The sequence below is a fragment of the Rhea americana genome, unplaced genomic scaffold, assembly GCF_003343005.1.
Source record: "Rhea americana isolate MKP2758 unplaced genomic scaffold, rheAme1 scaffold_117, whole genome shotgun sequence".
Classification (NCBI taxonomy): Eukaryota; Metazoa; Chordata; class Aves; order Rheiformes; family Rheidae; genus Rhea; species Rhea americana.
Window position 1 is genome coordinate 2,724,429 of NW_028185228.1, and position 15,128 is coordinate 2,739,556.

The 15,128-nt window shown below is 38.7% G+C and overlaps 1 protein-coding gene across 1 annotated transcript in view; it reads left to right on the forward strand.

The window, feature by feature from the left end:
• The first annotated feature begins 2,422 nt into the window (after positions 1 to 2,422).
• The window catches only part of SMPDL3A (sphingomyelin phosphodiesterase acid like 3A), a 13,275-nt gene continuing 569 nt past the window's right edge, over positions 2,423 to 15,128 (forward strand). Inside the window, exons 1-7 of the mRNA XM_085318702.1 lie at positions 2,423 to 2,742; positions 4,384 to 4,597; positions 6,074 to 6,218; positions 9,035 to 9,131; positions 10,379 to 10,557; positions 11,778 to 11,958; positions 13,840 to 13,964. Coding sequence (XP_085174828.1) covers positions 2,628 to 2,742; positions 4,384 to 4,597; positions 6,074 to 6,218; positions 9,035 to 9,131; positions 10,379 to 10,557; positions 11,778 to 11,958; positions 13,840 to 13,964 — 1,056 coding nt within the window. The 5' untranslated portion in view covers positions 2,423 to 2,627. The remainder of the gene's footprint in view (positions 2,743 to 4,383; positions 4,598 to 6,073; positions 6,219 to 9,034; positions 9,132 to 10,378; positions 10,558 to 11,777; positions 11,959 to 13,839; positions 13,965 to 15,128) is intronic.

The window sequence follows — 15,128 nt, forward strand, 5'->3', positions numbered from 1 at the left end:
TGCCTCTCTTCTTTTTTTAATAAATGGAACATACTTGATTTTTGAAATCAAGAGCAAACAAATTAAAATGTTTTTTAAACCTGTGCTCCTTTTGCCCAGTGCTTTGAGGGGACATATCTTAAATTTCTTTTTCTCAGTAAAAGAGCAGAAAAGTATATTTTAAAAAAATTGTCTGGCAGTCTCTGCATTTGATATAAAGTACATAGGAAATGAAAAATTGCCTTCATTCTATGTAATAACTTCTTTTTGCTGGAGAAATCTACAGCCCCTATCTTTATATGTGTAGGCAGATAGGTAAGAGGACACATGAGCACTACTTTCCCAGCACAAGCCAGCTTCAGCACTTAACTTCACTTGAAACTTTATCCAGTGTCTACTAAGGTCAATAGAGAGACCTCCTTCAGTTTCAGTGAGGTTCTTGCATTTTTATTTTTAATAGAGTTATGAGAGTTTTTTGGGATTTTGGGATTTGTTTGCTTTTTATTATTTGCTAATATTCAAAAGATTAAAGTAAATTGGACTGCAAAGATGGAAGGATGGGACAAAAGTACAAATACAGGGCAGGACTGGGGCAACCTGAAGTACAGAACTATCTTCCATCAATCACCATAGGTGTAGGAGAAAAACACAGGGAATATAGTACAAGATAAAGGTGCCGAGTTTCCTCTCCCTTAGCTGTATGTTTCATAGCTAATCTGCACTGGAGGTCATAATTTACACAGTGAGCAATGTAAAATAAAATGCTGCTTAAAAGAGATTAAAAAGAAGAAAGAAATTAAAACCTTATTCATGAAAAACCTTAAAGCTGTAGTGGGGAAAAATCTGCCCTATACTTCAGCTTAGTTCTTAAAGCAGGACAAAGACAACTGAAACATGTTGCTGACATCCTTCAGATCTCCTGCTTGGTATAATGGGAAGTCACACTGGCTTCTTGCTTCCTTGGATAGTTTTCTTCCTTAAGGGCTAGGATTACATGGATAGCTTATCTCACTTGTCTAATAAAAGTTAAGACACAACTTTTGCCCCTAAGCAACAAGAATACATGATAATTTTCTAGTGGGTCCAATTTTTCACACAGAAGCTGCCTCAAAGGAACATCCCCATCCATTTTCTTCTCTGTAGAATACTATAGATCTTTGAGAAAACAGCTTCCTTAATTATGATCCATAGTAAGTATGTTTTATTTGGTGGATATTGATCATTTAAAAAAAATCTAGGAACTACCTTTTTCCATCAGAGAAATGAAAAGTAGAACTTGCTTCAGTGGTATGTGGAACTGGATTCCGCATGTTTTGGGCTCTTCAGCCTTTATCATACAAGTATGTTTAAACAGTCTTCTCTCTCCTTAGCTTTTACTAGCTCATTTAAATCTTAATTTCAGTGCCTAATATGGGTTACCTATGTCTTCCCTCCATTATAGGTTATTCCCTCATATTCATCAAATAACTGTATTTCCCAACCCCTCCCTTCCCAGAAAACTGGGAACGGATACTTTTAATCGTCAGGGAAAGCAGACTTGGATGTCCATTACTGGTATTCATTTTCATGAGAAGTGATTAACAGGGCCAGGGATGAAAAAGAATAAAGGTTTTTATTAAATATGAGAAAAGCAGAGATAGACTGGCAAGACCTGCTTTACGCATCACATAATGGAATAGTAAMTATTTTACATTACAGTCGCTTTTAAACAGTTACTTTTCCTAGATATGTATGCTCTATTGGAAAAATGTAAAACCATCAGAAAAGCTTACCAGTGGAGACTTTTGCCATCCCAAAGATAAACAGTATTAATGTCAATAAGGGATAAGAAAAGTGTTATTTGTGAAATGCCTGTGGCCCTATTCAGAAGGGGGAGTGGAAAAGTGGTTTTCATCACCACCGGCGTTTCACATCACTGGGCCCAGTGGAGCAAAGCGATGCCGTTAACCAGGAGCGTGCGTGCCTGAAGGTGCTAGTCTGACCTAGTGCTACAGAGATACTGCAGGGCCAAACACGTCCCTGGAGGACAAATTTCAGCCACAGATCACCAAACACTTAAAAAAGCATAAGCCCATTGCTACCAGCCCAGAGGGAGGTAGGGTGGCAGAGACGTGACAGCGAGGGGCCACAGGACACAACGAGCTGGCGGCCGAGTGACCCGCGAGCTCCCACTTTCCTGCCCGCCGCGACCTCCTGTCCGCTGTGGCGGCTCTTTTAAAGCCCTTTTCCCCGAGGGCCGCCTAAAATGTGGCAGGAGAGCGAGCTCAGCCCTGGTGGCACTGAGGGTGCCTTCCCTGAGGGCCTCTTTCCTCGGGGCTGGCAGCCCTTGAAGGTCACCACGGCGCCTCCCACCTCCCTGCGCGCCACTGCGGGTGGGGCCGTAACGGCCGTAACGGCCGCTCGCCCCCCTCCCCCCCCCCGCCCTCCCCCTCGCTGAGGCGCCACGACGGCCACCCGGGCGCGCGCGGCCGCGGCCCCGGGGGCTCGGCCCCGCTGCCGGGGCCGCTTCTCCTTCCCAGCCGCGCAGGCGGGGCGGCAGCGGGAGCTTCCGGGCAGCGGCGGGGAGGTTGCCGAGGGCAGGGGCTCGCCCCTTTCCTCCTCGGCGGGGCGGTCCCGTGAGCGGCCGTCGGCGGGCAGGCCTCTCCACCATGGAGCCGCGGGGGGGACGCGCCGCCCGCCTGGCTTTCGGCCTGGCGCTGCTCTGCTCCTCGCTGGACCCGGCCGCGGCAGCGCCGGCGGGCCCGCAGCCCCCCTCCGCAGTGGGTGAGTGCGTCTGGAGGGCGGCGGCCGGGCTCCGCGGAGGGCGCCGGGGCCAGGGCTCGGTCCGCCCGGGTGAGGGGTAGCCGCTGCCCCGCGGCTGGGGCGGACCGGCGGCGCAGCCACTGCCGCGCCTCCTTGCCGTCCCAGCCGAGGGTATGTCCCGTCTCTTGTCCCTCCTTTCCCTCTCTTTCTTACCGAGATATGCTGCATTTTTATTCCGTGACTCGACTAGCTTCAACTTCAAATGACTCCTAGATACATAAATACATTGCTATCTCAGGTATGTGAGGGCTAAATARGGTTTGTATTTAGTTACCAGGGTCTGCTGGCACTCTGGACAGTGGCAGGTAGGGAAAGCCTTGTCATGCCTCTGGTGTAGTGTGTGGAAGTGAGCACTGCAAACATTAATTTGGTTTCTGTACTGTCAGCAAAGAAACACAAACTCTGCAAGATTACTCTTCTGGTACAGTAACATACACAGGTGAGTGCTGTGAAATTCTTTTCACACGATTTTCAGTTGTGACTCATACATGTCCCAAACCAAAGGTGATGCAAGCAGTTTCTCTGAGTTTCTGTGCCTTGTTTTAGTAGAGGTCGCAATTGTGGTAGTCTTGAGAGATTGCCATGGCTCTTAGATTCCTGAAATAAATTCCACAAAGAGTCCAGTCACATGTGTCTGCTCTGCCACAGAGCGAGCATGTGACCTTGGGAAAATCAATTTATATCTGTCCCAGTTCCACAACCAGTACACCAGATACACATGCTCCTCTTTCAAATGCTTTGAAACTGACATAAAGAAATTACTCTTAGTCTCGTACAAACATAATTCATTTTGTTCAACATATTCCTATGCTTCTCAGTTCTTTTTTTCTATTCAGTGCTAAATAACAGTGGCAGAGAATGTGTCAGCACAGACTAGCCTGGAATGTACTGAGTAAGTAAGGTGCAGATACTTCTCTTTGGTAAGAAGCCCAGTCTCTTTCCTACTGCAGCTGCTAGGTAGAAAAAGAGTTTGGATTTCTTTTTCTCACATGCTGTTTCTTACCTTTCTTTCCAGACTGTCATCTTTTATAGTTGCCTCCAGCTAGGGAGGGCCTGGGAAAAATAATTAAAATTTCAGATCCCTTTCTTTTCAGGTAGTATAATGGAGAAGTTCCTCTGTTTCTTCCAATACTTTTCAGTTTCCGGATTGCCATAAATGAGAAGGAGCTCCATTTTCCAGCCCTCATTAACTTCATGTTACAGTCTTTTTCTGCTGGATAACCTAAGCATATGCCTTTGTTTCTATTTACAGTTGTTCTAAGCAGATTTTATGAATGACTCTTGTCAAGAATATACCGCTTATCAGACAGCTGATCAGAAACTTGTTAAATATATTCTTCGTAGAGAATAGCAGTAGACTTGTGATTACTCCTGTACGTCCAGTTCATATATGCAAGCTGTAACCAAAAAGTCACAAACTTTTTTTTCCTTTATTTTTAAGTGGAAGGCTTACTGCCTGCAGAAATTGATGGCTGAGATTCTGGGCAGCTTTAGTTACAGCTGATAAATAGATCTTTTTTCCCAGGCTATGCAAGGAGGGAGATTCTAACAGGCTGCTGGAAAATAATGTGTTTTTTGTTAATCTTTCTTTTCTGAAAACAGGGCAGTTCTGGCATGTATCCGACTTGCATTTAGACCCAACTTACCACATCACTCTGGATCGCACCAAAGTTTGTTCTTCTTCAAAAGGCGCCAATGCTTCTGACCCAGGGCCTTTTGGAGATTTTTTGTGTGATTCACCATATCAGCTTATTTTGTCAGCATTTGCATTCATGAAGAATTCTAAACAACAGGTTTCATTCATGATTTGGACAGGGTAAGTGTTCAAGTCACTGTGCAGTTAAAGCTTTTAATAGCTAGGTAAACATATAATGCAGTAATTCACAAGTTTATATTTGCACTAACACATCTGACTTTAATATCTCATAAATACTACTTTTAAAAAGTCTCTTTAGTTGTCTGAATGACTAAAAAGTGGAAGATTGGGTGAATATACAAGACAAGATAACCACTGAGTTTTTCATTGGGATATTTTTACCACATGACTATATGACTGTAACTTAATTAAGGTGGTATGGGGGGGGAAGTGGAAAAACAAAAACGAAAGGAAAGATCAGAGGAATACTTGACTCTTTGGAATTAGTTATCATGGGAGCTGTTAGATTTTGTAGATCTTGAGGTCATTAAATCAAGAGTAGATACCTTTTTAGAAGATACCTTTAACTAAACATCGGGTATTGGGTTCTGTAAGAGGTGGTTAGGATCAAGCAGCAGGCCAAAATAGCTTAGCTAGAAGAGYGTTAGGCTGAAGATCTAAAGGTCCCTGGTTCAAGTCTGGGCTTCAACAGGGGGTGTCCTTGTTGCTGCAACCCTGTTTAACATATTCTAGGTGACCCTGCTTGACCAGGGGACTTGGACTAGATGATCTCCAGAGGTCCAACCTTACCAATTCTGTGATTCTATGAAGCAGTATGATGGCTTGTGACTTCTGATCTTAAACTCTGTGAATCAATTGAATCAATTTTTTAAAAAAGAGTGTAGAAAGATACAGTGCAGGTTTAATTCTTGTATGAATTCTAGATTAGGGACTAGGAGAGGGGATAAAGTATAACAGATTCTATCTCCATTGCGATCACTCTTAGCTGCACGTTCTTCTAATGAAGTTACTGCAATCCCTCACTGCAATATTCAGGATGTGTCAAGTCTTGTCTTGTGCAAGACATTTACTTCTTCTGTGCCTGTGTTCCATATTATTAAATGGACAAAACGATACTTACTCTTTCTTACACAGRTGTTATTTGTGAGGCTTTTTGGGTGTTGTAGCAATGGAACAGGGGAAACAAGTGAAAAAAGAAGTATATAAGTAGCTCTGTTATTTTCTTCATTTTGCTGAGAGAAGGGTGTTAAAGAATATGAATATGTAAAGATGTGGGATTAAATGTAGCTTCTTGTAATTCATTTTCGGAAGGTTTCATTGAAAGAAGAAAAACAAAGTTCCAAGGCTGTGTAGATGATGAAAGGTATATCACCCAAACTGCACAGTAGCTTACAATATGGAGTTGAGTTTGTTTAATTTATAAGAAGTCTTTATTGTGATAAATGTGAATCATATAAAAAATATTAGGCTATTTGTAAAAAGAAAGACTTTGCAAGAGACCTTTCAGGGAATACTATGATTTTATTTAAGAGGTCTACAGTAATACAGGACAGAATTTAAGTGTATTTGCGGAATTTTGTACCTTTCCTTATTTCGCTAATAAATCTTTGCTAATAAGACCTTCTCTTTTTTCAGAGATAGTCCTCCTCATGTTCCAGTGAAAGAACTCTCCACAAAGTTGGTCATTAACATCATTGGCAATATGAGTTCTACAATACGTAATTTCTTTCCAGATCTTCAGGTTTTCCCAGCTTTGGGCAATCATGACTACTGGCCGCAGGTAAAACAGGTTCTTAGAAATTTATTTCTGTACCAGACCAAGTGGGCTTCTAAGTCCTCAGACAGCAAGTGTGAAACTGAAATAAGCCTGAAATTTTCATAATTATTATTCTGGAAAGAGTATTCTACAGTTCTCAGGTTAACATCTAAAATCATAAATGCTTCCAATCAAGAGTATCTCTCTCCATGTGATAAGTTAACCAAGAAAATGCTGATGTTGGATGAAATCTGCACATTGCCTGAGGTATTGTAAATTTACTGTTAATCTTCTCCCATGGCTTAGAACCATCAGTTCTTGTTATACTTTATATGCACTTATTTTTTCTTTCGTGTAAGTCATGCATGTGTGTACAATAGCACGGTTGAACAGAGATAACATTCTTAGTGTTTCAGTCAGTGTCTGGTAAAATTCAAGACCTACTGAAAGGCCTATTGGTAATCTGTCCACTGACATCACTGGGTTTTTCTTTCTCTCTTTATTTATTTTTTATCAGGCTTATGGCAGAATTTTGGTAATGTTCCCATACTTTCATAACTGTTATTAAAATCACATCTTTTTTTCCTTTCCTTATGGACACGTATTCCCAATGACAATTTACTGGATATGTGGGCTGAGTACAGTGCTTTTTTTTATTTTCAGTGTCCTGCAAATATTGTTCTTGGCATAGCTCAAAAATAAACAGTTGCTACATATGGCCTTTAGGGTGCATTGCAGGTTGATCTTGCAGTTCATAGGATTGAGAACCAAATTCTGTTATTGAATCTGAGGGGACTGGAAGAGATGGTCAGCAGGTCAGCTAAAATATTTTGTTTGAAATATGTAATGAAGATTCGATGACACTCCCTTCAAACCTTCAAAGACTTATTCCAGAATAACTTTGTGTGAATAATTATTGTGGGATATTTTGCATAGTAGATGATGACGTCATTGTCTATAATGCATTGAAGTTAGTGATTCTGAAATCGAGGAGTAGTGGGGTTGTTCAGAGAGAGGAAAGGGAAATGTGAGAAGGAAAGCAAGAGCTGAGTATGTAGCCTATCTATAAATGATCAAACCAAGCTGGGAACTTAGTCTTGTGTTCTTAGTCTAGTAGTATAACTTTTGCTTGTTAGGGGGTCAGGTTGGTTCATTGGAAGCCACTGGTAAAATATTTTGGTAAATATCACCCTGACAGAAGACWAACTCAGAACATTCATTTTGTTTTGTTTTTTAAAAAGTCTTAACAGATAATAGTTGTCCTTTGGTATACAGGAAAAGCAGTCTCCTTCGGTATACAGGGAAAAAGCTGTATTCAATAATCCTGTAGATAGTAATGGAAATCCATATGGCATTATCCTACTGATACTTGGATATAGTGTCTTTTTCCATGAATATGAGTTTTGTTTGTGAAATTATTTCAAAAATTAAACAATGGTCAGCTGGGACAGATGGTCAGCAGTATTTTGAAGCATTGGAATAAATATTTCCTCCACAAAAACATACACATATATTTTATGTTTGATACTTTGTTTGAAGTAGCAGACTTCAGTAATACACAGAAATAACATACTTTTGTTTACTGATGAGAAAAGACCACAGAATCAAAAATTGCCTGCTATGAGGTCATTTCAGGGAGCTGTTCCCTCCCCCCATCTTGATGACTTTTTTCCTCTTTTTCTTGTGGACATACTTGGACAACTGTCTATGGTATAGATACCATAGACCACAAGTGATGCAGAAGAAACCACATATGCATAGGCTGTTCCAGAGTAACTGTGAAAGCTGTGTGCTTACTTTGCRCCAAAGAAATTTATTGGTGCAAAGTATCCATCATAACGATATAATGATCTTTGGTGATTTTTCTTGCAGAGGCTGTGAAAAATACCATTCAGATTAATCGAGCATTAGGATACCTTTCAGATTGTATGTTGTGACCCTGGTCTTTTTGACTAGGCCTGTTTCGCATCCTTGCCTCTGCTTAAAACAAATTYCCAAACTGCTGTCTAATCTGAACATTCACAGAACACTAATTTACCTTCTAGAGCCTGAGTCCCAACCACCTTCAGTCCACAACATGGCCTCTTATCTAAGATTAGATTTTACTGTGTCTGTTARTGAATGTTAACTCTCCTGGTCTGGTTTGACTGAAAGCTTTCTTGGTAATTAGTATCTGTACGTCTCAAGCAACAGATGTCTGAACTGACTTCTGATTGCATTGCTTCTAGATAGAGACTTAGTACTTAAGCCTCCAGTAATGTAGATTTAGTTTCGAAGACCTTAGAAAGGTTACGTTTTGTGTTTAAGAAAACAAAACATGCACTGCACTGCAATACTGTCCTATTTTTTGCTTTTTTTGTTTTCTTTCTTTTCTTTCTTTGTAGTACTAAAAATTCATGCAGTTATTTTAGAAAAGATGAGGAGAAGCTGGAATCTTCCTGTCAGGATAAGATGAGAGCATGGCTCTAGTCACGTTTTGCCACTTGGGCATTGCTTGGCTCAGACTAAAAGTGCTAGAGTCCTAATTAGAGCTGGTGGGAGAAAGCACTGACAAAACTTTAAGTTTTAAATGCTTTGTCATCAGAACTGGAGGATATCATGGAAATGTTTGAGAATTTGATCAAAATGTTTCTTAAGGCAGAAGTGGAATTTTAGGGAGCTGATACTAATCCCAAGTAGCCTGAAAAACTTTCTTGCTATAAAAGAAAGCTAGGTTCATGCCTCTCCTCCAAGAAACTTTTATTGTCAGAATGTAAACAGAATTTATATGTTTGTTTAAAGATTTTTTTCTGTCTATGTGTTTCTATGATAAGACTTAAGCATATTCTGTTCTTTCATAGGATCAGCTTCCTGTAACTACCAGTGAAGTTTACAATGCCGTAGCAGATTTCTGGAAGCCTTGGCTAACTGATGACGCAATCAGTACCTTCAGAAAAGGTAAAATATAGCAGTAATATATTGTAAAGCTAGGGCTTAGAGAGCTAATGTTTCTGTAGATTTGTTCCCCTTACTTAGCTGAGTCTCATAGGATGAATCAACACAATAGATTATCTGAAATGGTTCTCCTGGAAGAAGTTATTTATCTTTATGAACAGCAATGCTTGTCTTCAGGGTATGTTTGTTCTCCTCTGATGCAATAATTATTACTGCTTCTTGTAGGACATACAATGTTGCCGGCTTTGTACAAATATATGTGAAATATCTTATTGCTCTCAAGACCTAATAATAAAAATACTTCTTAGATAAAGGTATACAATGCAGAAGAGTTAAATTTGATTGTAAAAAAAAATGAAGTAATGTTTGTCTGAGACTATTCAGAGCAAATTGAATAGGCACATACTTGTGCAAATTTTGGTAGCAAATAGTTATGATGATTACACTGTTAATTATGTCATATTTGTGTCTAATTTACTAAATTAAGAAAATAATGGTATTCCAATTTTAATTTTTCTTTTTAGCAAAAGGCTGAAAAGCTCAGCCAATTTCAAATCCACTCAGATATTAGGGATTTGGAAATTTAATCTGTGTTTTGCATCCTGAATAAGAAAGATCTTTGGGGAGGAGGAGGAAGAGAAACTCTAAGAGCAAGATAAAACTCAAAAGGGCAGATTAAGCTAAGGTATATTGCTATAGCTATGTTGTCTTTATTGTTATGGCTTCACTGAAGTCCCTGGACTAGGGAATTGCACCCGTGGAAGAAGTAGGAATCCCATAGAGGGTTTTAGGAGCTTGGATTGATAGAAAAGCATATTCTTTACTTTTAATCTTATCCCGGTCTGAAGTTAAATGGCCTTCAAAGTACAAGGCAAAACAAATAGTTCTCAAACAGTTCTTCCTGGAGGAACCTACATATTTCCCATATTTTAAGAAATGTGGACTTCTAACAATGTGGAAGAAATGACACAGGACACTTCTTGCATGTGAATTGGATAATTGCATGTGAAAACTGTGAAATAAACGCTGAAGCAGTTAGAGGTGAGAATTTACAATATTCAGTGTAGAATTTTCCTACTAAAATGTTGCCGAGAACAGTTAAGGTACTATACATTTTGAATAATTAGGTCATTAGGTCTTAACTTACTCAAAGGAGTAAGGCTAGAGATTTTGTAAGTGCTGTGTTTTCATTCTGAAGTTGTGCTTCAAAGACTTTATTTTTTCAGATAATGTTGATCTTACTTTCACAGGTGGCTTCTACACACAACTGTTTGAATCCAGTGTTAGCTCTCAGCCCCTGAGGATAATCAGTTTGAACACAAATTTATATTACAGCCCCAACAGAGTAACTGTGAATATCACTGACCCAGGCAACCAATTAGCCTGGCTAGAGGGAATACTAGAAACCTCTTCACAGAAGAAGGAAAAGGTAGGGGCCATAAAGAGAATATATCAGCATTATATGTTTAAACTTTTAAAATAAAAAAGTAACCACACGCAGAGAAAACAAAAATATAAATGTGATTTGAGAAGAATGCTAATGCCGCCAATGATACTGCAAAACCAAAGTTTCATCTGTATTCTTATTTCTTCCCTGTATATATATACCTTATGTACATTATGTTGCATTTAGTGAAATTATTGAATAATGTTTCTCAAATTATACAGCAAAATACCTTTTTTCCTATAATGTAAAATGTTCTAGAAGACAGAATGAGAATACTTAAAGAAATAAGCATCTTACACTTTTGTTTCTTAGAAGGGACTGCATCTTTCGACTCATAAGCTTTTGTTAAAAATGGGCACACTTAGCCTGAGACAGAAGCTAACAAATTTCACTCAATGTTTTTATATAATTGAGTGTCAAAAATAGAAAGGAGTTTGTCAACAACCAAACCTAGCCATGATGCAGCAGTTGCTATGTTTTTGATATTGTAATAATAATCAAATCACTGTATAATACTCAGTTTTTGAAATGAAATTGCAAAGTATAACCTCGTATTTGGTGAGGGTGACTGGATCAGCCGCTGAACAGGGTAAGTGTTTAATTGGAAACATGTTTGCAGTTCTTGTTTTGGTGTTACTAACAAGGAAAATGATGTAGTAAATTTTTAAACATTGTTACAATGAAGAGAAATGAGTGACTTCTCTTTCCTGCAAAGCCTTGCAGTGAGTAGTCAGCATTTGCGGTTGGAACTTAGTTTCTGTTTCAGTCAGTAGTGGGTTTTTAATCAGTTCTTCTGTTTCTGGTGAATATCTGACCACACAAGCTCTATGGTATTTTAATATTAGGGTTTTTTTTTACTCTGCCCTTGAGATGCTAAATCCTAATTCTTGCCCTTATAGCATATTTTTTTCATCTGAAATGATTTATCAGATTTTGCTTTGGCCTAAAATTATGCATAGATGTATCAGAACTTTTTTACCCCAGGAGTGTGCTGAATCGACTAAAAAAAATCAATCTCTTTCATTATGACTTTAAATGTATGTTTGTATGTTGTGAACAAAACGACAGTGATAATAGCTTTGAGAATGGCATTTCAAATGTGGCATTGGTATGGAATTGTGTTAACTATTTCTAAGTTTTAGCTAAAAGTATTAAGTTTCAAATGAAGGTATTAATTGTGCTTTCTATATATAATCCCTTAGGTATATATAATAGGACATGTACCAGTAGGATACTTACCGTTTGCAAGGAATACTACAGCTATCAGGGAGTATTACAATGAAAGGCTGGTAAAGATTTTTCGCAAATACAGTGGTGTTATTGCTGGGCAGTTTTTTGGACACACACACAGAGATAGTATCATGGTCCTCTTGGATGAAGAAGGTAATGGTGCTTGTAGAATCTTACGTCTTTTTCCTCTTGGTTAAAAGCAAATTAATATTTTCTTCCGTGCTGTTACCAGTGATCCTCCATAAGTAATTTAAAGAGGAAATTGGGAACTTTGTAGGAGTTCAAGCTACACACACGCTCCCAGATTTTTTTTCAAAGAGAACCTTGCAAGGCAGACTGTCTTTTTTGTTGAGGTCAGAAGAGACTTCCCAAGCTTCCTATTTTTCTAATGAATGCTTATGCCTAAAAAGAATTTCTAGTGTTTCCTCTTTACTTTTTCAGTGACATGGGCAAATTATACTAGCCAGCTGCTATTGTGTAATGTGTCAAAGGGAATGTTCTCAGGCCAGCTAGACATGCTCTATGTTCTTGTGTTTCCTGCATCATTACTGTGCCTCGCTGCTGAGTTCCCTGCTGCTTCAAAGTTAATTAAGATAAGGGGAAGCAGGAGGCATGGGCAAGAAAATCTCTGCCTGTTGCATCTCTCAGATCAGCTAATTTCCCTTCAAGAAAAGCACCCAGGTTTGAAAATTTTGTTTATTGCTTGGAAATCCCTTAGTTTTAAGCATGGCTATGGCTGTATGAAGCACTTTAACATCTCTGACAAAAACTAGCAGAAATAACCAGAAATGATTAAACATTTGTGTCTGCACACTAGAACTGTGAGCAGACCACTGCTTTAGTTTATGTAAAATATCTAAATATTAATTGACCCCTTATTTATGTTTGTTTTACATGGACCCATAAAAGCAATGTCTAAAAAGCAGACTGGAGTAACAATGTTCTAAATCATTTACCTGTTTACGTGCYATTTTCATGGAATTAATCTCCAGTAAAAGGGAAATCAGCCAAGTGAAAGAACTACCTTTTAATATATATATWTTTCAAAAAAGGTAATCAAGACAGTATTATACCTATATGTTTTTGTATCATGTTCCATTTCTCCGAGCATAGCCTGATCTTGGTGCCTTGTCAGTATAATTTACAGTGTGCAAGTGACTCTGCTCTCAAATTCTGTTTTGTCTCTTTGACGACATTTAAGCAGTGAGCATTTCATGTAGCTAACTACAGTTTTAGGCAGTCTTCTATTGATGTTACTTTTCTTGACAAAATGTCAGGGAATTAAAAATCCATCTAATTTTACAGCCAACATCTGTGTATTGAGATACAGAGCTCCATTTTATCTCGTTGAGAAAGATCTACTGATTTTCAAGCTTTCTAAGCTTTTGCGCATTTGTGGATACTGGCCTTTTGATTTYGCTTCTATGATGCTGGTAGAGAAAGAAATAGGGGGGTTTTGGTTTTTGTTCCACGTAAATCTCTAAACATACTTTCCTGTGTTTTCTATCTATTAAAACCCTCATATTCCAGTTGCCATAAAGCTCAGTGTTATAATAGGTCCTGGGCTAGGCTAGTTGAGTGAACCTTAGAATCAGTTAATGACATCCTGGTGTTTCTACTAATACCAAAAATACATAAAGCAAAAAAAAAATAGATAAAGCAACATGGAAAATAAAGCATGGAAACAGCAAGTCAAAGTTTTGAATATTTCTTCAGCAGAAATATACAAAATCCAGAGACCTTACATATAGGCAAGGCTATTTTGCATGAAGGTGTAGTTAAAGTTGTGGGAGGCCTTCAGTGTGGATCAACATAACTGATACACAGTGGAATGTGTATTGTTGTAATTTACCCAGATTCGGTCTGTCCAGTGGAAGTATAGAAGGAGTTCATAGTGATACTCTAGGGAAAAAGTTGTTTAACTTATCAGAGCCAGTCATTCTGATTCTTGCTGTGTTGGTTCTCCAAAAAACATTTGTTTTAAAAATAAATTAATGAAAGGAAACTGTTTCCCCACCTTCCCTTTTCTTACAGAACAACCGGTAAATTCCTTGTTTGTGGCACCTGCTGTAACCCCAGTGAAGAATGTGTGGCAAATGGAATCCAATAACCCTGGTGTCAGATTGTATCAATATGATCGTCTTAATTATAGCTTGCTGGTAAGTAAATATTTTAAAGCATTGTTTAAAGGTTAAATATTTAAATATAGCTTCATTAAAATTACAGCAAGATAACAACCTTTATAGTTATTATAGTTATTGCTGGAATTGTCACTTTAGTTTTTRTTTTTCTTTCTGAGCAAAGAAACAGAAATCTAAAAGAGAGCTCAGTCAGTCTTTCTGTGGCTGCAAGACTACCTAGTATTTCTAATTATCTGAGGAATATTCTTAAGATGTAGAATTAAAGACARTCTGAAATTATCTAGGCAGCATCCTAAAATTATTTACGGGTAGCTCTGCAACATTGGAAGATGTTCCTGTAAATCCTGGGTTTGTTTACACTCCCACATTGTTTGCTAGTAATTTTCTGAGCTTTAGGAGGCATTCTGTGAAATGCTTCTAAGTGGTGTAGAAGAGCAGATGAAGAAAAGCACTTTCAACCATGTGATGCCTTTCGTAATCGTGCACCTCTCTGTATAGAGTTTATGTTTTTTATAGGCATCTGTAAATTAAATTTAGAAGGAATAATGTAGACTATTTCTGTTCTGTAAACTTGGGATTTTTTGAGAAAGAGAAAGTAAATAATGGATAGTTATTTTGGCTTCGAACAACTCAGACATTCTCTCTGTAATTCAGCATAAAATTTTAGACTTGCTGAGTTCAATGACAACACATCTAAGATTTCTCTCTGGAGATCAGTGTTAATATCTGATGCTCCTTCCTTGCACAGATTTTATTCCTTCATCTTCATCTTTCCCTTTTCCCTGGGCTCTCTCTGAGCTATTTTTTATTTGTCCATTCTGCCTTTCAAATACTGCCCATAGAAAAGAAAATTCTAGCTTTCACCGTTCTGGCCCATGCCTATACCAGGCATGAGCATAGTGGAGCTTGATTTACAGTTTGGACAGAAAAAAACTCTTAACAGCGCAACTATTGCTTTTTGTCACTCCTTTTTCTCCTTCTCCCCACCCCCCTGCATTATCGCCCRGCAAGTACCAGCATTGGGTGTAAGCCCAACTCTTGGAGTGGGACATGACCTTCTGTTCAGTTGTGAATAATAAGAAGTGACAGCTTCCTAATCAATATATCACTCTGGGGGCTTAATGAAGCAGGGAAGAAAGCAATACAGCAGCCATGCCTTTTTCTCTCTTTCTTTCTTTCTTT